Genomic DNA, 23857 nt, shown 5'->3' on the forward strand with positions numbered 1-23857 from the left:
TTAGAGGATTTTCTCTCAAATTTGAGAAGTCTGTGCCTGCTCAGAAGGTGAAGCCCACATTCAGTTGAACCACGGGACTTTCTGATTTATCCCAATGATGGGGAGGAATCCTAAAACAGTGAATAACTAATCACAGTGGCCGGGACCTCTTTTAACAGGAACAAGCAGGCCACTCAAAGAGCAAGATCCTCAAGAGGCCCTTCCATCCCGTCCGAAGAGGTCGGTAAGCAAAACAGGAGCCCTAGAGCAGGGGTCTCCAACCTTAGCAACTTTAAGACTTGTGGACTTCAACTCCCAGAATTCCTCAGCCAGCAAAAGCTGGCTGAGGAATTCTGGGAGTTGAAGTCCACAAGTCTTAAAGTTGCTAAGGTTGGAGACCCCTGCCCTAGAGGGCAATGGGGGAGGGACGGGAAAGCAAAGTAGCACCCGAGCTTCTTCAACTGGCTGGCTGGGAAAAAGCCACGAAGAGCCCTCTCCATCTCAGGCCTTCTGATTACTTAAAAAACGATTGGCGGGTGCCAGAGAAGGGCGCACGGCACGTGTTTGTGTGGAGGGAGGGGAAGTTTCCCAAGGCCGGCTCCTAGGTCCCGGATAGAACCAAGGAGAGCCATCCGGCTCAGGGCCCGATAAGGAGATTCTGAAAGCGGGGCTCCGCAGGCCCTTCCGGCTCCTCACAAGCACCGGCAGAGCTTGAGCTGACGGCTGCGGCCCCTTTTGAATCTCACCGCCTCCCTATGTAAAAAAGGATAACTTCCATCCGCCCGTCCCGCCTTCCTGACGCTTATAGGCTAGAAGGCGCTGTCTGTTACAATAGCGGACGCCCCTAGCGTCCGTCAGCCAATTAAAACCGGCAGGCGAGTCCCGTACGGCACGCAAATTCTAACTGGCAAAGGAGTCCCGCCCCAAGCGGTTCCTTTTGGTTTCAGTTTCAGCCACACCCCCCAGCCGAGAGGTATCTAGGATCCACGGATCTGCTTGTCACGTGAGCTCTGGTCATATGATCGCTGCAGTCAGCTTGAGCTGCTGGAACGGAGTCGGGGCGATGGGGATTCCCGTAGCTTTGGTGTTTTTGCTTGGGGGAGCGGTGCTGCGGGGATCTGCGGTCAGATGCGGCTATCAGGTAAGGATTTGGGGGAAACTGGGGGAAATCTGTTCAAAGTCTGTTGTGAAAAAATCTGATCTGATAAATAAAGGGGTGGGGTAGTGGGTAGGTGCGTAGACAAAATACGGTATAATTTAAAACAAAAAGAAGGGACAGCAGCAAGATCAGGGAAATAGTCGATAATGTTCTTCAGAGCACAACAGAAGAATTAATTCAAAGTTAAGGATCTGCTTATTAGAGCTGTACAGGGCTACCAGTTTGATGGATCAGCCATTAAGAAGCCATACACCCCCATCTTAGGAAGGAATAAAAATTTAGAAGAATGCATTTGTGCAAGTGTCAGAGATGAGGGAACATGTAACAACATGTACTTAGAAATAAATAGGAAGTTACAAGATTTGGCAACAAGAAGACAAGCAGCAGGAACCGCAAGTAGAGACAAAGGACAGCTAAAGCTTAAGCAAGATATAACTCCATGGGAGAAGAATGACATGTAAGCTCAGGCGAGGTGCAGCTCCATAGACAAATAGACACGTAGACAAAAAGCAAAGTAGAACTCCAAAAAAGGTAATATAGCTTTGTGAAATGTTACTTCCTTATTTCTGGAAATCAACTATAAAAGATCGTGCTATGCTGTTGTTCAGGGTCTCAACTCCCAAATTGGATTGGGACCCTTTTGCTGAAGCGCTTCAATAAAAGTTTTGCAAAAGTCTGTCTCTCATTGGCTTCTGTGCCAGGCTGAACCAATTTTTGTGCAACAAGTTAGCATAGGGGATTTGGATCGAGAGAGGTTAAAGTCCCTGTTTATCGTAAAGTTCCTTGGGGGGTTTGGTCCAATTATTTGTCAGTCCAATCTACCTCAAAGGTTTTTCTGTGAATATTTAAGAGAGATGAGACTCTCTGCTACCTTGAGCCCCAGCTGGAATGGTGGGTTGTAAACACAATTAATAAAATTTCCTGTATAGTGTTGCCAAAGAAATTCTTCAAAGGAAGGACTGGCTAGTGTACTCACTGAAAAGAGGAAGTATGGCAACTTTTGCATAGATAATCATGTGGAGAACTAAAACTTGGTTTATTTTGTTTCATATATATATGGGTGCTTTATTATGTTCCCACAATCATAAGTACAGTACAAATCATTAGGGCTCCTTCCTTTTGCATAACAATTCATTGAGAATATCAAAAGTTTGCTTTCTTTATCAATTAGAAGTGCACGGTTCAGATTTGGCTATCAATTTGTCCTTTTAAAACTGTCCCCAACAAGGTCTATCTAAATAAAGCTTGAAAGTCCCAGCAAGGTATCTCTGAATATTCAGTGTTTTTCTTGAATATAGAGCTTTTCCTCATAGAAGAACTGAAGTGCTTTCTATCCAGCCTTGACTCCACATAAAACTATACCGGCCTGAAATTGGCTATCCCATTGCCGATCCCTATTCCACTTTTTTTTCCCCTTTATTCAAATGACTATTGTCACCTAACATCCCTCCAAGATAATGATTTTACACATTCAGCTAAGGAAAACAAGGTTTCCTAAAGAAGATGAACAGAAAGCAAGATTATGGGGACATGGCATAAAAAAATTATCCTTGGCACATGTCTATAGATAGGTGCAAAAAGGGAAAACACATAGATTGTATTTCAATGGCATATATACTGCTCAAAAAAATAAAGGGAACACAAGCAGAAGACATCCGAGATCTGAATGAATGAAATAGCCTTATTAAATACTTTATTCATTACATACAGTAGTTTTGTGTTCCCTTTAGTTGTTTGAGCAGTGTATAAACTACTGTATGTAAAGAACAAAGTATTTAATAAGGCTATTTCATTCATTCAGATCTCAGATGTCTTCTGCTTGTGTTCCCTTTATTTTTTTGAGCAGTATGTATTGGAAGCTATTGTCATATTTTGTGACAGTAAATAATGAAGGGGGGGGCTATGCATGCATGCAGGCATGACTAAAAAGAAGTGGCAGTGTGATATTGTCTCCCAATTCTCTTTCCAGGATTTTTGTGATGAAATCTGCTAACCTCTTTATTCTTTCCTTATTATGTAAATTGTCTAGATGATTAAAGATACCTATAGATATATCACAGTGACTTGCAGACAGAATTGCAAATTTCAGTGGACCAAAGAATGATATCCCTTTTAAGGAGAGGCAGTCATTTTTTCAATAAACTGTCCGGTACTTTGCTGTTTTGTTTTTCTGTTGCCATATGTTACTCTTAATCTGTAGATCTGGCAATTTCATTCTAGGCAACAAATCCTTCTAATCTCCAGGTTCTGAGAAACTGCTTTATTGAAGGTCACCTGGCTCAGTTTATTGCATTCTGACTAATGTAGACTGTAGACAGTTCACCTGCATCTATTTTTCATGTTCCTGTCCTTGACACATAGTGAGTCTTTTGTTTCCATCCTCACAGGATGTCATAAACTAGACTTTTCCATCTGATGATCTCTAGCGTGTTACCATGTTTCCTGAAAATATGACCTACCCTAAAAACAAGCCCTAGCCCAATTTTCACGCCTGCACCCTAATATAAACCTTACTTAAACCCCACCCACCATCTGGTTGTACGAGGTGGGTCGAGGCACAGGTGTAAAAATCAGGCAGAGGTGGGGTAGAGCTGTCCTACACTCCCCACACACACTTACCTTAGGACCGCCAAAGCCAGGCCTCCCATGCCCTGACATACCTGTCGCATTGCTGCCCAACTTCTGTGGCCGGACGCCGCAAGGCTTGTAGTGCTGGTGCTGCCGCTTGTGGCAGGACGCCGTGAGGCTCTTCACACTGGTGTGCAATGGCACAATACACCATGAAGTATCCTGTCGTGAGCAGCAGCACCAGCACGACAAGCCTTGCAGTGTCCTGCCACCAGTGGCTCCACCAGCACGAAGAGCCTTTCAGAGTTCTGCCACGAATGACGGCACCAGTGCAACAGGTGGGGCATGGGAGGCATGGCTGCGGTGGCCCTAAGGTTAGCGGGCAAGTCATCCCCCAAAAATAAGACCTGGTGCTTATTTGGGTCTTTATTTTCAGGGAAACACGGTAGTACTACAATTTCCAGAATTCACAACCAAACTTGAGGTTGGCAACTGCTTGGGAAAGTTTCATGTGCAACAGATAAAAAGGCATTTTGGCAAATTATTCACACAGTATGGGAATTTTGTGGTAGCTTGACCTTTCTCAACCTGATGCTCTCAGGTTGTGTTGCAGTCACTGTCATAATCTCTAGCAGCATGAATAATGCTGGGTGGGAATGTTGAAAGTTATGGTCAATCCCATCTGGAGAGCACCCGATTAGGAAAGCTAGAGTTAACTCCAGCCAAACTCTGAGTTCTTGTCAAGGCCAGGATGCATTTCAGCAGTAACAGCCCAGGTCATTGTGGAAGCCTTGAGTTTGCATTCCCTTATTGCCTCTGGAAATCGAATAGCATTTTGTGGTCTTCAGCTGAAGCAGTGGAAGCCTTGAGCAACCATAATAGAGAGTTGATGAAATACCAAGAAATGGGTGCCTTATTTTTCTTTGGGCTCCATGTTGTTTAGAGCCATCCAGTGTATTATTAGATAAACTGCGCCAGGAACACTTGTGGCAGCTTTTTTCCTCTTCCTCATCCAGATAGATTATATGTCCTAAGTCAAATTGTAGAAAATACTAGGTTTGTGGCAGACAGACTTGGCATTCAGAAGCATCAGTTTAAGCCTGATGCCACCAGCAGTCCAGATCAGTGGTGGGTTGCTACCGGTTCAGTCCAGATCTTGCGAACCAGTAGTAATGGTGGCAGGAGGCTCCGCCCACCTGCCCGGACATCATAATGGACGATCTGTGCATGTGCAGAAACGACGTGTGCGAGCAAAGCACTCCCATTGCGAACTAGTAGCGAAGGTAAGTGGAACCCAGCCCTGGTCCAGATGCCCTATGCATCAGTTAAGATTGAAGGGTCTTTAGAAATTGCTAACACTTTTCAATCTCCTTTCCTTTGGAATGCACCATCCCTTCTCTCCCACCACACTTCCTCCTGCCTATCACTATAATTATCCTTTCCTCTATGTAAGTTCCCTTTAGCTCCCCTCTCCCAGTCAGCCTAGATGTGTCAGCAACATACCTCATGGTTAGTCACACTTCACTGTTCCAACTTCATATCAACACTTGCACAACTTTTGATTGACTTCTTCCAGTCAACATATCATCCTTCCAATGCACCCACATCTAGCTTGCTGTGTCCTTGTTCCCTCTTACTTTCCAGCACCTGGCTGTTACTCAGGTGTAAACCTCCTTTCTGCAACCACCTTCTCTACTCTCTGCCTTTCCCTCAGAGAGCAGAACCCGACTTCCTTTCTCACCTCTTTTCCATGAAGTCTTCCATTCCTCTAGAATTTTATAAATACCTCCAGGACAAAGCCGGAATGAAAGCAGTCTTCCTTTGGGAAACTCACTTGGTATCTTCTATGGTTGGTACAGTTTGTAAATTTCCATTTCTTCAACCCTGCTTCTTTCTTTCTCTTCAATCCTTTTTGCTTTCAATGCCTGCTTATTTCTAATTTCTTTCCTTACAGTTGCCTGTCTCATCTTTCTTCTTTTAACCAGAGAGTCATAATATCTATTCTGTCACCATCTCATCTCCACTACTCCTCAGTAAATCTTTACTGCAGACAGCTGGATGGAGAAAGATTTAACAATTGACCTCCTGCATAGGGCCCATAACACTCAACTTCCAGTCTCTCCAGGAAGCAATGTTGGCCTGCACTTCTCTGATGAGGTATAGCTTCTACAGGTTTCACCTGCTTTCTCATCTGTCTTCTCCCTGTCCAGTTGAACCTCCTCTCTCCACGACTCTTTCTGTCCAGATCCCAATTTCTTTCTCCACCATCTCTCCTTTATCTCATCTTCCCATCTCACCACAGTTTGCCATAATACAATGGCCAAAATAATAGTAAATGATTTCCCATTTAGGACAATAAGAGCATAACTTAAGTCAGAAACAAATCCCATAGTTTAGAGGGGGACTTGGCTGGGTTGCTATAATACAGTAAACCACAAAGTGTCCAATACTGTTTTTAGGTTAACATAGCCTGTTTGGCAAGTCCAGCTGGAGAAGTTTGAAATTGGGATAGCAGAATGAGAACCTGGACCTTGTTTCTGTAACCATTTAGAAAGTAGCTTCTGCTTTTTTTTTTTTTTTTTTTTTTGAGTAGTAAGCATCCCTTTATTTGCTGACACCATTACAAAAACTGATTACATTAGCAACCCAAAAAAGAGAGAGTAGGGAGGAGGAGTGTTTACTTCAGGTAGAAGTTACGAGCTGCTACTCCCAAACTCCTACATCTTCTTAGAGCTGGCGGGTGTGTGTGTGTGTCTGTGTTAATGGGTATGAAGCATTAGTCTTGCTCTTTATCATATTTTTATTCTTTGTTCCCATATGTATCCACTATCCCCAAGCAACCTCTTCCCCAAAACCCCCATTGCTGTCTGGGGCAGGTGGAAGTTGGGATTTGGATGTGTCAAGTCCAGATTCTCTTAAAATCTCTCCTGTTGTCCAAGATTTGCATTCAAGTACATTCAGGAGTACTGTACAATACTTTAAAGACATTTGAAGACACAATGCTTCAGTTTTGCTGAGTTATTTAACGATTTTGAAAATGTTATCAGTTTTTTCCCACTGCATCCTCCTATCTACTTTGTAACTATTGTATTGTTAATTATTATGGAAGTCTTGTGCTGAAACAGTTGATGGTAATAGGAAGATATTAGTTCTTGTTTTCCCGTGTCCGGAAATATTTTGAATTAGGCTTAGAAATACCCAGCAAACAGCCCTGGTCCCAGCAATTGTGAGCCAGCCTTTTATATTTTATTTGAATATTTAGCCTTCTATTGGGAGGTGGTCAAACATACTTAGCAAACTGTAATATTTCCCTCAGTCCTAAATTTGGTAGTGGTTCTTCCAACAAGTGATGATTTTATTCTACCCCTATACAGACTTAACTTCAGCAGGAGTAACCTTCAGGCAACCTTGACTAGTCTCCAAAGCAGGGTTGGTCCTGATTAATTCTTGGATGGGCCTCCTCCCCTTGGGAATACCAGAACTGTTGCCTGAAGTCCAAAGAGCATCATAAAATATGGCAGTGGCCAATTACTTCTGTCCTTTTGCCACAGGAACCTTATGGATGCAGTGACCAGGAATTGAGCTCAACTCAAATGCATTTTTACTTTTTAGTTTTTATGACTGCTGCCATGGGGAGGGGCACGGTCTTGAGGGGTTTCACATCCTCCTTTCAGCTCAAGTGTTATTTGTTTTTTCCTTCCTTTTATTAGTCCTGCCCAGTGACAAAACCTGACATGCTCAATGTTCACCTTATCCCTCACACACACGATGATGTGGGCTGGCTGAAAACAGTGGACCAGTATTTCTTTGGAGGTGAGTTGAAGCTGCCATATGAACTAGCAGGATGTGCCTTCTAGCAAGATCCAGCAAAGCCCTGGAAAGGAAAAGAAAGTTTTGTGCTTTGTGGTTTAAATTAGTGCCAGCCTTTCTTGCTGTGCCTTGGAATTTGGTGCTGAAGTTGTAACTGCTAACTAAATCTGGACTCCAGTAAAGATTGCATCTTCAGATTGCCTTCCCTGTTTGAAGTAAACAAATGATCCTAATGGAACTGAAGATCTTCAGATATTTTGGTCTTCAGCTCCCACTCGCAAACTGCTGTAAAAGGTAGTAGACATTACGAGATGTCTTAATTCTGTGTTTGAAGAAAATACTGGTATGAAAGAAGCAAAACTTGACATGTTTTATCAGCTGCCTTAAAAAATAAAAAATAATTCTTAGCAAATAATAACAACTCTCGCTGTCTTGTGTACTATTTTCTATTTAATCTTCTACAGCAGTTTGCTATGTCACTCCAGTACTCTTCTCTCAATAGACATCAGGAGACCAAGGTTCAAAAATCAGGAGCAGCTCCAAGACTTTGTGGAGAACTCATGATTGAGGGGCATTTTTAACCAGGAGGGGCTTGTGCTTTTAATAATAATAATAATAATTTTATTTCTATACCGCCCTTCTCCCGAAGGACTCAGGGCGGTGTACAGCCTATTTAAAAACACAGACAAAACAATGATATAAAATTTAAAATAATTAAATAAGTGGCTCAAATTTAAAACCCCAATAAATTTAAATACCCCAATTTAAAACTATTGTGTTGATAGTCTGGCCTGGCGGAACAACAGGGTCTTCAATGCGCAGCGAAACACCCGGAGGTCGGAGATCTTACGAATTTCCGGGGGCAGTTCATTCCACAGGGCTGGGGCTCCCACAGAGAAGGCCCTCCCCCTGGGCGTCGCCAGCCGACATAACTTGGCTGATGGCACCCTGAGGAGGCTCTCTCTGTGGGAACGAACTGGTCGGTGGGAGGCTATTGGTGGCAGAAGACGGTCTCGGAGGTACCCGGGTCCTATGCCATGGAGCGCTTTAAAGGTGGTAACCAACACCTTGAATCGCACCCGGAAGACCACCGGGAGCCAGTGCAGCTCGCGCAGGAGGGGTGTCACATGGGCATAACGGGTTGCGCCCATAACCACCCGCGCGGCCGCATTCTGGACCAGCTGGAGCCTCCGAGTGCTCTTCAAGGGGAGCCCCATGTAGAGAGCATTACAATAGTCCAACCGGGAGGTGACAAGGGCATGAGGCGTGCGCAAGGCGTCCCGGTCCAGAAAGGGCTGCAACTGGTGAATCAGGCGAACCTGATAAAAGGCCCCCCTGGCCACGGCCGTCATGTGCTCTTCTAAAGACAGCCGTGCGTCCAGGAGAACACCCAGATTGCGAGCCCTCTCTGTGGGGGGCAAAGATTCACCCCCAATAGTCATAAGGGCAGCCAGGCTGTTGGCTCTCTGCTGCAGTCTACTGCCCAGCTCTATTTTCCAGTTTCTCTTTCCTTGACACGCATTATCTTTCAGCAAAATCACTGAGGCCTTGGCTCCTCCAGACTGCAGCATCCTGTTTGGAGGCCCTGCTTGTGTGGGTGAGCTTTGCACTCTGCTTCCCAAGGCCAGAACAGAGTCATGGAAACAGAAACTTTCCAATAACACATTTTATCCTTTAATCACAGGTAATGGTAATGTACAGAGTCCCAGGTGGGAATATTTAGCAGCTTTTCTGAAGGTCATGTCCTTGCAGAGATATTTTCATGAAATTCTCATTGCCAGCCAGCAACGCCAGTTACTGTGGTGATTGGGAAGGCGAAGCAGCACAAGGCCAGGAAGGTGGCTTTGTGGCTGATGGTGGGTTCAGGTGCAACAAAGCCAGGCTTTCTTTCAGAAACGGGAAATACCGTAGACCTGTGATTGTGACAAGCAAAGACCCAGCCTTCCTCTGCTTCTTGCCTTGCAGTCCGCAATGACATTCAACATGCCGGGGTGCAGTACATCCTCGACTCTGTCGTTCCTCAACTGCTGGCTGACCCCAGCAAGCGTTTCATCTATGTGGAAGTGGTATTCTTTGCTCGCTGGTGGGGCCTGCAAACGGAAGCCATGCGCCAGGCTGTGCGGCAGCTGGTTGCGGAAGGTGAGCAAGAGGGACTGAGCGCTTGTTTGATCAATTGTTGTCTTCCCTGAGTCACATGTGACATGGGCCCATGTACCACGAGAAGGAGGTCTTAGGCAGAAGCAGGGAACTAAAGAGAACAGCAGAGCATTCCCTCACCATCCCGGGGATTATATCGATACCATGGCAAACTGAGGAAGGCTGAGAAGTTTCTGCTGCTTTGCAGTGTAGGTTTCAAGTTCTGCCCTATTTTGATAATTTCTGTTTTTCTTTCTGGGTTTCTCACTCCGCGATAGGCCGCCTGGAGTTCGTGAATGGTGGTTGGTGCATGAACGATGAGGCGTCAGTGCATTACAATGCTGTCATTGATCAGATGAGTCTCGGGCTCCATTTCCTGAAAGAGACGTTTGGAGAATGCGGCCGACCCCGTGTAGCCTGGCACATTGATCCTTTTGGGCACAGTCGGGAGCAGGCTTCTCTGTTTGCTCAGGTCTTGCAAACTTCTACATTTGCCAGAATTTTTAACGCTTATCCTCTCCCCTTTCATTCCAAGTATGTGAATATGTAAAACCCTTTGTAATTATCAATTATCCTATGTGTTGGGATCTCCCAGTTCATTTAATATCCCCTTCTCCGAGTTCAGGTTATTTATATTCCCTCACTTGCCATTTTCCTCAGATGGGCTATGATGGTTTCTTCTTGGGCCGAATTGATTACCAGGATAAATTCCACCGGGAGTCACTGCGTGAAATGGAGCAGTTGTGGCGTGCAAGCAGCAATCTGGATCCACCTGCGGCTGATCTCTTCACTGGTGAGCACGGCTGACCTGGAAGAGATCTGGAAATGTAGAAGACTTAAGTTGCAACCTTGCCAATGTAATTAACGGCCCACTCAGTTAAGAAACAGCAGATGATGACTAGTACCAGCAACATCCTGGTGCTCTGCAGATATTTTTGCTCACAAATCTTGCCTACCAAGGCAACAATTGATGGGCATTTGGGAATTGGTCTTAGATTTTGGCTGAGGACTTGGTTGTCTACCAGGGCATATACATTAATTGCTTTCAGTGGCCCAAGTAACAGAACTGTATGTGAATTAACAGTGTCAATTTTATATATGTCTTAATGGACATGAGCATAGGTTAGCACGAATCCTGTGTGTATTATTGCCTGGGTTGAATCGGTTTTTGAAGGGCAGATCATCTTTATGAAAGAAATGCATACAGGCATGTCAAAAACTAAGACATATAAGTATATACCCCATGGTGAACTGCTGTCTTTGGTTTTTACCAAATATGCCTTCTGGTAATATGGCCAAAACCTTTATCTTGTTTGAGCAGAGTACATTTTTCCAGAAGTTCTGGTCTGTTGCTCATGTGATAAACTTCTGGGATTCTTAACTTCTTTTCATGTCTTTCATTCTGTTCTTGCACTGAACCATCTGGAGAACTAGGACCTGAGCAAGTTGACAGCTGTAGGCAATCTTCACTTCTTGATGATCTTCTGGATAATGGAATGATCGATGTTCAATTGTTTGGTGGTCTTTTAAAATCCCTCATAGGCATCTCTAATCTTCTTTCCAAAGGCCTTGGAGTGCTGTTTTGCTCAAGAGCTAGTTGGATCATGCACTTCAACAGCAAAGAGCAAATCAGACTAAATATCTGAGGTTTAAATAAAGCAGGTTCCTCCCAGATCCTCTCTAACAATCCTCTGATTATTTGCACCATATATCTAATTCTAATTTTAGGTATTTGGAGTAGTGATAAAAGTATGGGCATACTTATTTTTTCTACATTCAAAATTATGTTTATTTAAATTACAAAATAGACTACAAAGCATAAATATTGTAGTACATATTTGTTATTTTACATCTCCTTTATATATCAGTCTTGTTGAAATGAAGATCAAATATATTTATGTTGAACTATGTTGAAAAAAAATAAAAAATGTCAGTGGGGAGGTACTTACTTTTTCACATGACTGCATATGATAGCAGTGTTCACCAATCTGGAGCATTCCAGATGTGCTGTGTTGAAATTTTGCCATAGGATCCGATTTCTTTTCCAACTGTTGGTAGTTGGTGGAGGGGAATGCAGTCCAGGATCATCAGAAGCATGGGACTGCATCTGCTGTAGCCATTGATTGTGGGTCATGCTGGCCTAGGCTTATAGCAGTACAGTCTCACACATCTGAAGGAAATCAAGTTGATGTAGGATATTGGTCCTTTGCTGCTTCATTATTGTGTGTTTAGCAATTGGGGCATGGAAATTGATTCCTAGAATGTAATTCGTCCCTCTCATTTCTCCTGTCCCTTGATAGGTATCCTGCCAAATGGTTATAACCCCCCTATGTCTCTCTGCTGGGATCAAATCTGCTCTGACAATCCTATTGTGGACGATGACAGTGATGAGAACAATGTGGAAAATATAGTGGCCTATTTTCTGGGAGTTGCAGCTGCCCAGGTGAAAACAAAGGGTAGTATCAGGGAAGATACCCATATTTGGGAGTAAAACTAAGCTATGTATGAACTCTTGATCATTTCTAAAGATGTTATTAATTGAGAAGTGAGTAACCACATATTATTGCAAAGTAATGAATGCTAAATGAAGGTATTTCCACTAGATCAGATGACTATTATAAGCTCACTACGAAACCTTAAACTATCTGCCATTCCTTGTTTCATCACATCTGCAATAATGATTTCTTTTTTCTAGATTCTTAGGCACTTGATGCTTTTGAGCATCACTCTGCTTGTTGTATATGTTATTAACAATATTCCTGGAGATAGGAGGGGAGTGGCTATATGTCAAATAGACCTGCTTATTACTTTTCAATGTTCTCTTCAGGCCAAACACTATCGCACAAACCACATTGTCATGACGATGGGATCTGATTTCCAGTACGAGAACGCCCTGCTGTGGTACAAGAACATGGACAAGTTGATCTATCATGTTAATGCACAGGTACCTTGGGGTGGGCTATCAGCCTGTCTTTTTGGAAAGAGATATTTTACCCAACACGAGGCCTCAGAGTTTGAGGCCTCTGTTAATTTAGATGGGAAGAAATACAACAGAGTCAGGTCTTCTGAAGGCTGTTGAGGCACAAGTTGGAACCACACAGTTTCTGTCTCTGGTTAATGGAATTCACAGAGACATATAAAAAGATGCCCAGATTTGTGGGTGGGATGGGTTGATAAATTTGCCAAGAGGAAATGCAAATAAACATGTTTCTTCCTTTGGATATGATCTTCCAGCAACTGAAGGGCAGCCGTGTCAACGTATTCTACTCAACTCCAAGCTGCTATCTTTGGGAGCTGAACAAAGCCAACATAACATGGTAAGAGGGCTGAGGCAGGCTGGCTGGTGAGCTGGCTAGTATTCAGAGCTGTTCATTGCAGTAGGAGTTTTTTTCATTGGGGCTGTCTTCGCTACTCTCATGCCTGAGCAGGTGCTTAATTTGGATCCTTCCTTTAAGATACCCTCTCAATGTTAGCAAAAGAACCTGGGATTGCTAAACACCAAGAGCAGATATTTGATGGGCCTAGCAGGCAGCCTTAGCAGCTGACAGGCATTTCTGCTTCGTTTCAGTCAACCTCCTTTGTTTCTTTGCTTCTTGTGAACCGTCATGCTTGATCTATCCATCTCCTGATCTATTATGTTTCCCCTTGGCCTTGGCCATGTTGGAACTGTGAAGACATAGCACATCTGACAAAACAGCAGGAAAGCTTAGTCCCCTTGAAGGCAAACTCTTGGTTTGTCCCTACTTTAGGCATTTTCGGAGGTGGGGGTGTTTGAAGGAAGACTCATTTTCCTGCAACTGTCATTAAATAATCGAGAAGTGGAAATCCTTTGTCACAGATTGAACCTTCCCTACAGATCTAGAAGTTAGATTAAGGACAGGTAGCATAATCCTCCTTTGATTTAGGACCACAGATCCCCAAAGTAGCTGCTGCTAATGGCAATGCTTTTGGATTTTGGGAATAGTAATTGAAATCTTAAAATATTTGGAAGGTAAAAGTTACCTACTTTTACTCTAGATCTGGGATAATCTGCATATCTTTAGCTTGGTAAATTTCTTTTATCCTCTAGTTCCACAGGGTACATTTGAAAGAGAGTAAAATCAGTTTCCACATCCATATAATTTTATTTACCCATCCAATGCCATCCTAATTATTAATTTCCATATCAGGAAAAGAATACTAAGAAGCACATTAGGTCTCTCAATCTTTTTTTTTTTTCTTAAGTATCATGATAAAAAAACATCTCTGAAGATGGATTTTACTCAGATGATGTTGCTGCTTGTTTCTACTACTGATCAGGTCAGATTATTCTGAAACTAGGAGAAGATTTGCATTCCACATCCAAAAATGGCTTTTGGTTAACCGATCTTATTTTGAACAGGACTATGAAATACGATGACTTCTTCCCATATGCTGATGGTCCCCATCAGTTCTGGACAGGCTACTTTACCAGCCGACCAGCTTTGAAACGCTATGAACGCCTCAGTAACAACTTCCTGCAAGTTGGTAGCCTTCATGTTTTCTAAATCGAATGTATCCTGCAGGGTGCTTTGTGGTTCCCTGATTCAGTGTTTCTTTTTTTGCAGATCTGCAATCAGTTGGAAGTGCTAGTTGGCACAAAAGCAAACTTTGGGCCTTACGGCAACGCTAACAGTTCTGTGCTGCGTATGTATGTGTGCTCCTTGAGAATTGACCAGGGCTTTCACCTTGAGCTTTTATTAAGAGTGACTATGGTGGCAGTTGCCATGACGGCTATCAGACCAATTAGGAAGAGATGCTCTGGCACCTCGGTTAGGGGTACAAGCCAAGAATAAAAACAGTGGCTATTCCCACAGCTCCCAAGTCTCTAGGGACCCCATAATTTTACTGTGTGATACCTGTGGTCTTTTTTCTTATAGGCCAGGCTATGGCAGTCGCTCAGCATCATGATGCAGTGAGTGGCACAGCAAAGCAGCACGTGACCAATGACTATGCCAAACAGTTGTCTATTGGTTGGGATGCCTGCCAGGTTTGTGCATGAACCAGCAACATTTCTCCGCACCACACACACCCACACACTTATTTATTTCCCACCACGTATGTATGGGCACGAGCATCACTGCAGCTCTTGGACAACATGATACTAAAAAAAGTAAAAGCACTTTCTCTGGTTGCAAAAATGTTGCTTGATTTTCACATGTCGTAACAGGAAGGGCTAGGATTCCTTGACCTGATTTGGGGCATGTATACATGGCCACATGGCGTTCCCATTATTGTGGTAGCCACCGTATGTTGCTTAAAGGAGTCTTCCCCTTTTCTTCTATGTTAAAAATGCAGCATCCTAATCTTGCCATGGGATCTTCCTGTATGCAATTGCTTCCAAAGGGGGCATATTTCTGAGACATCGCAGCTATTTTTTGCAGTGGACGTTAACTTGGTTTTTGTAGCCTAACTTTGCCCATGATGACAGAGGGAAATGCGAAAGCCACTTTTAGTTTTCTTCTTGTCAGTGTTTGTTTTACTCTTGAAGTGGCTTTGAATCCAAGACTTTGCATAAGACCTTCACTGATTCTCCCCAGTGGTGCTTCTGTACACACATAACTTTCTGGCAGGAGTAGAGAACTTAACTACTGTTTTTTTTCCCCTTGACTTGGCAGATTGTGATGAATAATGCCTTTGCCAATCTTCTCGGCAGCACAGAAAACTTCATCTATTGCACCTACCTCAACATCAGTGCCTGCCCACTAACCGAAGCTACCCCCGCTGTAAGGGACCATACAGTTTCTCATCTTTCATCTTGTACAAGGTTTGAAATCTGGAGCCTCCCAGATCACTCCTCAGCCTTAAGGACTCTGCTTGGGCTCTAGAGAGCTTGGAGCTGATAAACTGGGATAGTGTCTAAGTTATATAATGGTATACAAGTTCTGTTAAATAAATAAATAACCAGGCTCCTTAGCATCTGCTGTTAGTTCTTCCTTTGCTCAACATATTTCTTCACTACCTTTGCAGTTCAGAGTGATCATCTATAACCCTCTAGCCCGTTCTGTGGATTGGAATGTCCGACTGCCTGTGAACGGAAGCCATTATTCGGTGGTAGCTCCTGACGGCCAGAATATTTTGAATGAGGTAGGAGGTGTTGACTTGGAGAGCTTTAGGCATTACTGTGAACTCAGGTGGGCCATCCTCCCAACCCCCAGGTGTTGCATGGAAGCCACTAACAAAGAAGGTCAATTGGTGTCAGACGCGCCTACAAAACTAACTGATCAATTGAGAATATTAGTTTTCATGGGTTAGATGACGTCTTACCTGCATGCTGTTCTGTGCTGGTTAAAGTGTTAATCTAGTTAATCTTGGAGAAAGTACTGTAATATTGAGAGATCCAGGTTCCTGTTCTCCAGGGAGTGAAAGGAAATGCATGCCAAATTATTCTGCTCTGAACAAGGTTGGGGTGAGTGGGAGGGTTTATTCTGCTGGGTTAACCCTGAATTGTCAATAATCAATTTCTTATCAATTTATCTTATTTAAAAAAAAATCAATCTTACTTTTTTCTTGCCAGATCATCCCTGTATCAAGTTTCACCCGTGCTGTGCGGCATAACCGAGGCAGTGCCATCAATGAACTGGTATTCCAGGCATCTCTCCCACCATTAGGCTACAGAACCTATTCCATTTCCCGGTTGTCTGGCAGGGATTCAGCACGTCCTAGGCTGCAGAAAAGGCTGCGTCCTCGGCCTGCTGCAGCCCATCTTACACCGTCGATTGAGAATGAGGTACAGGCTGATCTTCCTTTTGTCATTTGGTTGATGTCATTTGGTTTTTTCCTGCACTAGGGAAGTGAGGCTGAAACAGTTCTTAAAGTAAAATCAAGGGAAATACCAAAAATTACCTTGTCAAATATTAGATAGCGAATAAAAAGAGATGCTCAAAGTGTTCCTATTCTATAGATAAGAAAGAAAGTAGCAAAAAAAAAAAAAACCCTGAAAATGAACTTCCTGGATAATCTTCTTCATTTGCTACTATTCAGACTAAAAATCCAAACAGCTGTTCCTGATGGTGCTTCTGATATAGTATTTTTGGTGTGTTTCTGCTCCAGCATCTGCAAGTTCTATTTGACCCCAAAACAGGACTGATGAAGGAGATCCGAAATTTGGACAAGAACATCTCCTTACCGCTTTTCCAAAGCTTCCTCTGGTGGGTCGGACTACTTTGTGTTTAGAGAAGTGAATGTCTGCTTTATTTCCTATGGTGGCTGGTGGCAGATGCATTTTTAGGATGGCTTGGCATTCCTTATCCTCTGCTGGGATTACTTAATGAGTTCTTGTTCTGCTATTGTCTACATGATGATCTTCGTGTCCTTCTCTTGACTGACTTCTCCAGGTATAATGCCAGTGATGGAAATGCAGCATATTCACAGGCGTCTGGAGCCTACATCTTCCGTCCTGACACCTCCAAGGCCTTTCCCATTGCCCAGAAAGTTCGTGTATATCAAATAAAGGTAGGAAGAGCTCAGAGTCATCTGCTCCAAATTGATCTGTTTGCCCAGTGATCCAGGAGGTAAATCCTGCTGAGGCTCCCATCCCCAAGACTTTTGACCTGCATTGATTCTGTAGTTGGTATTTATCATAGGAGCTACCATCATCCACTGCTGTGAAGCAGCTGCTTCTGCTGAGTTTCTGCAGAACTGTAGAATATTTGCGGAGTATTTTTCTGGTCTGTGATTGTAATAAAGATTAATGGATTGATTGGGGAGTGTTAAATTCAGACTTGCCCTTGATGGATTGTACCATTATCACATTTTTGTGATATTTCCTGTTGTTGTTTTTTTAGTGCTTGCCACTCAAAGCCAGTTGGAATGGAGCAACATAAAAAGAAATATAGTTACCTAGTTACTTGCTTAGTGGGAAGAGCACAATTACTAGAATAACTTGTCCAGATAAATTAGACTCCCCACCCCTGAAGAGCAGGGATGGCAGTCATAAAAGGCTGATAATTCTCATCCTATAGCCTCCATGGATTATTTGTATTTTCAAACCATATTCCACTAGTCAGATTCTGTGAGATGGGCAACTATATCAATTTGCTAATATTAATTTGCTAACCTGTGTTCCTAGTAAGCTAAATGACACAACTTAAACTGCTAGGCCTCATATTCTATAAGCAGAACAAGCTTGGCTTCTTCATGCTAGAGCTTTGCAGAAATTGCTATACAGTTGCTCCTGCAAAAGCTGTCTTACCTTGTTTGGGAATCTAAAGTAAATTTGTCGTGGACTGAGGGGATGGCAGAAACATTTTATGGACAGGGCAATACTATAATTCACCACTATTGCAATACTGTAATTTGCAGGAATTTGAACACAAATGTATGCTTGTTTACATTAGAGAGCCTATTGTTGATTTTTATGCCTCTGCAATCTAATCTGATCGGTGCTCAGTACAGTCCTACCTCAAGATGTAAGAAGGAAAAGAGAGGATGCCAGAAAGAAAAGGGCCAATCTCTCATTTTCCCCTCTTGGCATAAAGTGTGGCTCTCAACTGTTTTCACTTGAGATAATATACTTTTTTTTTTTTGGCAGGCAAAAGGTTGCTAGCCCCGATATTTTTGGTTTTAAAAAAGAAAGGTTAAGTTTTTGCTATGCCTGGTCCCATTTCATGAGTGTTGTAGGAATTGTTTTTATATTTTTATTTATTTTACATATTTAAGAACTGCTCATCTCCCTCACAGAGGCAGCTTTTGACCTCTGATGCTTTCCCATTTCCAACAAATGCCACCTCTGCTGGCAGGATTGAGTTTGCCAAAGCTTAACGTAAAACCAGCTTTTGTTCTTTAATGATTAGTTGGAAAGGATAATTTTCATTTTTCAGGAGCCAGGCAGGCATTTTTCAGGAGTGTCTAACAGGAGTAATCTGATTTCTTATTAAAATATTTTCTTAAGGCTCCTTCCTCTCATTGCCAAAAGGTGGCGTCCCTTGTATGATTTGAAGCGTTTGAATTTAAAGGAACAGTAAGGAGCAGTCTCTAATATGCCTAGTATTTCTTTGTGTGTGAAGCTGCTCTCAAACTCTTTTGGGCCCTTCTACTGCCAAAAGGGCAGCTGTATCTTTGAAGCCAAGTGAGGCTCATAGCAGCCTTATGTCTCTCTTTGACAGACTCAAGTGGTGCAAGAGCTGTACCAGAACTTCTCTGATTGGTGTTCCCAAGTGGTGCGCCTCTATGCTGGGCAGCCATATGTTGAACTGGAATGGACAGTGGGACCCATTCCTATAGAGTAAGCATCAGAACATGGTTTGGCGGCGGGGGGGGGGGGCTTCGTTAACCTTTAGCACAAGATTCTGGCTTCCATGCTTTGCCCTAGGGATCATTATGGCAAGGAGATAATCAGCCGCTTTGAGACCAATCTGCAGACTGGAGGCCTTTTTTACACAGACTCCAATGGACGTGAGATCCTGGAGAGAAGGTATGGGGTTAGGAATGGGAAGATTCACCAGTCCTTTGACCTGCAGCCAGAACTATACAGTGGCTTATAGTGCAAACTGTTGGCTAGATATTTCTGGTTTTGAAATGCTTGGCCACAACATATTCAGTAACCCTAAGCAAAATATTACACTTCACTTTCTTTATTTACTGTCCAATCCTGTATGAGCAAATGAAAGTGTCTATAAAGAGCCACTGGCTTACTCTACAGCAGCCCTCCCCCAAAATGAAGTCACGTTGCAAGTACTGCTACCAGCATGGCTTACAAAACTGTCATGTAACTTTCCATTCTGGACACCCTTCAGGTCTCTGGACTTCAACTCTCCCATTTCTCAGCAGTCACCCTACGCGAGTTGAAATCCATGCATGGGGAGAGTACTTGGCTGGGCAAGGCTCATAAAATGGCTGAGTTTATCCAACAAGCCAGACTAAAATTGCAATGATAATCTGGGGGAGCTAAAATACCAGTCATGATTGTACTAAGTGCCCTTTTGTTCATTTTGCCTCCTCTCTCACTGTCTCTCACTTCCATTTATAAGAGCTGGGGAGGGGGGGGCACCTTGATTTTTGCAATGTTCAGCTGGATGAAGGAAATTGGGAAGTTAATTTGCTCTCTTTCATTCCCCGAGAAGGCGTGATTACAGGGTCACGTGGAATCTGAGCCAGACTGAGCCAGTAGCAGGCAACTACGACCCCGTGAATACTCGTATCTACATCAAGGTAATAATATCCCATGGTTCCTGGCAGCTTTGGTTGTTCCTGGTCTATAGGACTACCTGCCCACACAAGCATAATTATGGAATAATATGGGTAGGCTTTTGTCCAATGTAGGTTGAATCCTCCAGTGATGGGATCACCTGTAACTCCGAAGCATCTCTGTAGGGTGAGGTTTGTTCATACATGCAACCAGGACAGTGTAACCTTTTTGCCTTTTTTTCCCATTTCAGGACCAGAAGACCCAACTAACAGTGCTGACAGATCGTTCACAGGGTGGCAGTAGCCTCACTGATGGCTCTCTTGAACTTATGGTAAGTATAGCAGGTTGCTGGAGCAAGAGAGAACACGTACTTTCTGTAATTGCTTCCAGTTACAACTGTGGGAACCAACTTGTCTCCTTGATACTTGGGGAAGCTGAGTCCCAAAAGCAAAAGACTCACAGTTTCAATAGATCGGGGTGTCAAACTCAAGGCCAGCCCATGGGCTGCTTAGATCTGGCCTACGGGGCCGCCCTAGAAACAGCAAAGGACCAGCCCATGGTGCCTCTGTCAGCAAAAACGGAGCTCAGGAGGATCGCTGGAGGCCCTCCCCAGCTCTGTTTTTACTGGCAGAGGATTGCAGGAACCCGTCACAGACAAAAACGGAGATTGGGAGCCCATTTTCACTGGCTGAGCGCTCGGGCCACCACAGGCACTGCTGACATGAGTGATGTCGAGCTGGCCCTTCCCCTCCCATGAGGTCAAACACAACCCTGATGCGGCTGTTAATGATATCGAGTTTGACAGCCCTGCAATAGATGAAAGAACATAAGATTAGGAAATTGAGGTAAAGGAGATCAACAGCCAAAGTAGTGAGAAGTTTACAACCAGAAGAAAAACCTGTATGTGAAACTGTAGCAAGACTAGTGGTTAAATGAGTTGGTGTAGTCAGTTATTTATGTTTTAGGAGTTACTTGTTCTTCAGCATCTTCAAGAGGCATACCGTATCCCTCCCACAGCATCGGGCATTTTAAGGCATTAAGAAATTGAATTCCAGTGCTTGTCCTGCCATTCTTCTGCTTTCCCCTTTTGTGTGTGTGTTGCTTTCAGGTACATCGAAGGCTGCTACATGATGACAACCGGGGTGTACAAGAGCCATTACTGGAACCTGGTGAATATCACAATGGACTAGTGGTGCGAGGTCGTCACCTTGTATTCTTAGACACAGTGGAATCATCAGCTGAGCAGCACCGTCTGTGGGCCCAGCAAGAGTACATGGCTCCACAGGTGGTGCTGACACCAGATAGTCACGACATTGTCAAAGAGGTGAGGGAAAGAAAAAAGACAAGCAGTATTAAACTATCTCAAGCCTTATTTATTAGTAGTCAAAATACTTTTGAAAGAAATGATGGATGGTATTTATAAAATTATTTTAATTGTGAGTGTTTTAGAGTGCAAAGCAATCCAAGGAGGATGTTTGAGCTTGGCACTTTTATGCAATTATTTAAAAGTAGTGGCACCTTTTCCAGGGCCTATGCGGCAACTGCAGTGTATGGTTGCACAATCTAAGGCAGATACATGGCTGTTTTAAAAAGGTTTGGATAGGTGCTGCCTACATGCTTCCAAATTCCAAAACTTCGTTGGTTTTTAAATGTAGTTTAACTTTTTAAGCTTATTATCCTCTCCTACTTTTCATAATATGCATGTTGTTTAGTATCCAATGGCATTCCTTTTGTTGTGTTGAATGTTTATATTTTATAAGTCAATGACATTATCCAACATTGTGGCTTTTCAGGGATAGTAATCGGACAATAGGTTTGTTAGTCCAATACTTTGTCTCCCAATCCTCAGTTCTCTGCTCTCCGGCATGCCCTTCCTTTGAATGTACACTTGCTGACATTGGCCCAGTGGGAGCCTGATGCTGTTCTCATCCGTCTAGAGCACCAGTTTGAATATGGGGAGGCGGTCAATGGCTCCTTGCCTGTTGCCATTAACTTGCTGGTAAGGTTTCTTATTAGAATCAAATCAGTAAAGACTTGAACTGTTCTCTGTCATTTAGCTGGGCTAAAGTGAGTAATTTCTTAAACTTCAGTATCCTGTACTTAGCATTTTACCTGAATTTCACCAAACCCATCAGGGAAGGGAAGCATTAGTATCTCCATCCTGCAGATAATAGTCACAATTGCTTGTGGTTTTCATCGTCCAGTTGAGATCTGAATGAGGGATTTCATAGCTAGTGTCTCACATTTTTATTAAATTTACAGAGCACACAGGAGAGAAGGTTTGAGTTGATGCTAGTTGAAGACCAAAACTGAAAAACAGGATTTAGTTGGGTGGGTCAGGCGGATGAAGAGAACCTGATCAGAACGAGTCTAGCATTGAGAATCAACTGAAGCCAACATCCCAATCTAGATTCTTTGTGTTTTTTCCACTTGGTCAGAATTTGTTCTCTTCGTTCAACATCATCGCTGTGCAAGAGATGAACTTGTCAGCAAATCAGAAGCGGGAGAATGTGAGCAGGCTCATCTGGCAGTCAACTCAAGGTGAGGGTTGAAGTGGAATTGCAGATGTGTCTATACAGTAGTCTCTACTGGACGGGTGTCAAACTCGCTGAGTCACATTGCCGTCATGTGACATTTTGTGACTTTTTCCCATTCATGGAGTTGGGGTGGGCGTGGCATGACGCATCCAGCCCACAGACCGCCAGTTTGACTCTCCTGCTCTATTGCTTCAAAGAAACTGGTATTTTCAGTCGTTTTTTTATCCTAATGTATTTAGTGTAATTGAGTTGCACTGAAAGCTACTCCAAGGGATTCCTCTAAGATATCTTTCTATAACCGGCAATTAGTCTTACATAGGCTAACCTGTATCTTGCTTCAAAATTTATGTCTGGCAGCTTTTCCAGAGCCCAAGTGGCCTCTCTAGCCTACCCACAAAGCCTGCATTTGGTATGACTGGGCAAGAGTTGGCCATTAACTATAAGCTAATTCCCACAATTACAGCTCTTGGAATGCACTTTTTTGGCAGGAATAATACTGTAAATCCCATTCTCTCTCAATAACTGTTGCCTTTCTTGTTCTTTCTAAATGTCACATTGGTATTCTGTCACTGTTTCTCATCCTCCTATCCACAGGGATAGCGGCGGAACGACGATCAGGCACTCGCCTAGACCCGGCCCACATTGAATTATCTCCTATGCAGATCCGAACCTTCCTGGTACAGATTAGGTACTAAGACAGGCCAAGGCGAGAGATGTAAGGAAGAATTCAACCTGCATTTTGGTCCGAAAAGAGTGAAGTATTGTCTCAAGGAACAGCACAACACAGGAGCCTCCCCCCGTCCCCAGAAACCTGCACAAGAGGGAGGAAGTGGTTCCTCTCTGAAGCAGGCATTGTCTTGTTCTGTGAACAGAGGATGCCTTTAAGCTGCTTTTAATGCCAGATAGTATGGGTAGTAGGACTATCTTCAGAAATTGTCCTGATATGTTTTTTTTTTTCAAATGAAAAAGGGATCACTGTTAAAAGACCACACCGGTCCAGCCTTCATGTCCACAGAGCACATCCATAATAAATAAAAATTGACCGTCCTTACAGAGGGTTTTGAAAGTGCTAGAATATTTGGACTGTCTTAAGTACTATCATCTTTTTAATAAATCTCTTAAATACATATAACTATTTTGCATATTGCTTCAGTATTTCTTCCTGTTAAAAGTTGGAAAGTAATTAAGGCACCAGACTAGAAGCCAGGAGACTGAGAGTCCTAGCTTCATCTTGGCCATGAATGATAGCTGGGTGACCTTGAGCAGGTCAGTTTCTCTCGCCACCTGGCCTTCCTCACAGGGTTGTTGTGGAGAAAATAGGAGGAATAGAAAATAGGAGGAATAGAATGAATATTAGATACATAAAAATAATATAGGCAGGATAATAAATAAACCAACAAACTCAAGATCTTGCACAGCTTATCAAGTTCCACTAGCATGGACAATATGTTTTACTGTGAAATGTTGTATAGTCTGGAAAATAAGCCTATCCTTGATAAATCACTAACTTAGGTTTGTTTT

The 23857-nt window shown here is 43.2% G+C and overlaps 1 protein-coding gene across 1 annotated transcript; it reads left to right on the plus strand.

The window, feature by feature from the left end:
* The first annotated feature begins 581 nt into the window (after window positions 1–581).
* MAN2B1 (mannosidase alpha class 2B member 1) lies at window positions 582–23468 on the plus strand. The gene is made up of 24 exons (XM_034406894.2): window positions 582–1120; window positions 7417–7519; window positions 9482–9655; window positions 9931–10124; window positions 10313–10445; window positions 11953–12095; window positions 12480–12596; window positions 12887–12969; window positions 14034–14154; window positions 14239–14317; window positions 14551–14660; window positions 15289–15396; window positions 15641–15757; window positions 16188–16400; window positions 16724–16821; window positions 17008–17125; window positions 18778–18896; window positions 18984–19085; window positions 19735–19822; window positions 20050–20130; window positions 20908–21123; window positions 21649–21798; window positions 22238–22340; window positions 22931–23468. Exons 1-24 carry the CDS (start codon window positions 998–1000, stop codon window positions 23029–23031), a joined length of 2994 nt encoding a protein of 997 aa, XP_034262785.2. The 5' UTR covers window positions 582–997; the 3' UTR covers window positions 23032–23468.
* Window positions 23469–23857: the final 389 nt, after the last annotated feature.

The sequence above is a fragment of the Pantherophis guttatus genome, chromosome 2, assembly GCF_059756535.1.
Source record: "Pantherophis guttatus breed Tessera chromosome 2, ASM5975653v1, whole genome shotgun sequence".
NCBI lineage: Eukaryota > Metazoa > Chordata > Lepidosauria > Squamata > Colubridae > Pantherophis > Pantherophis guttatus.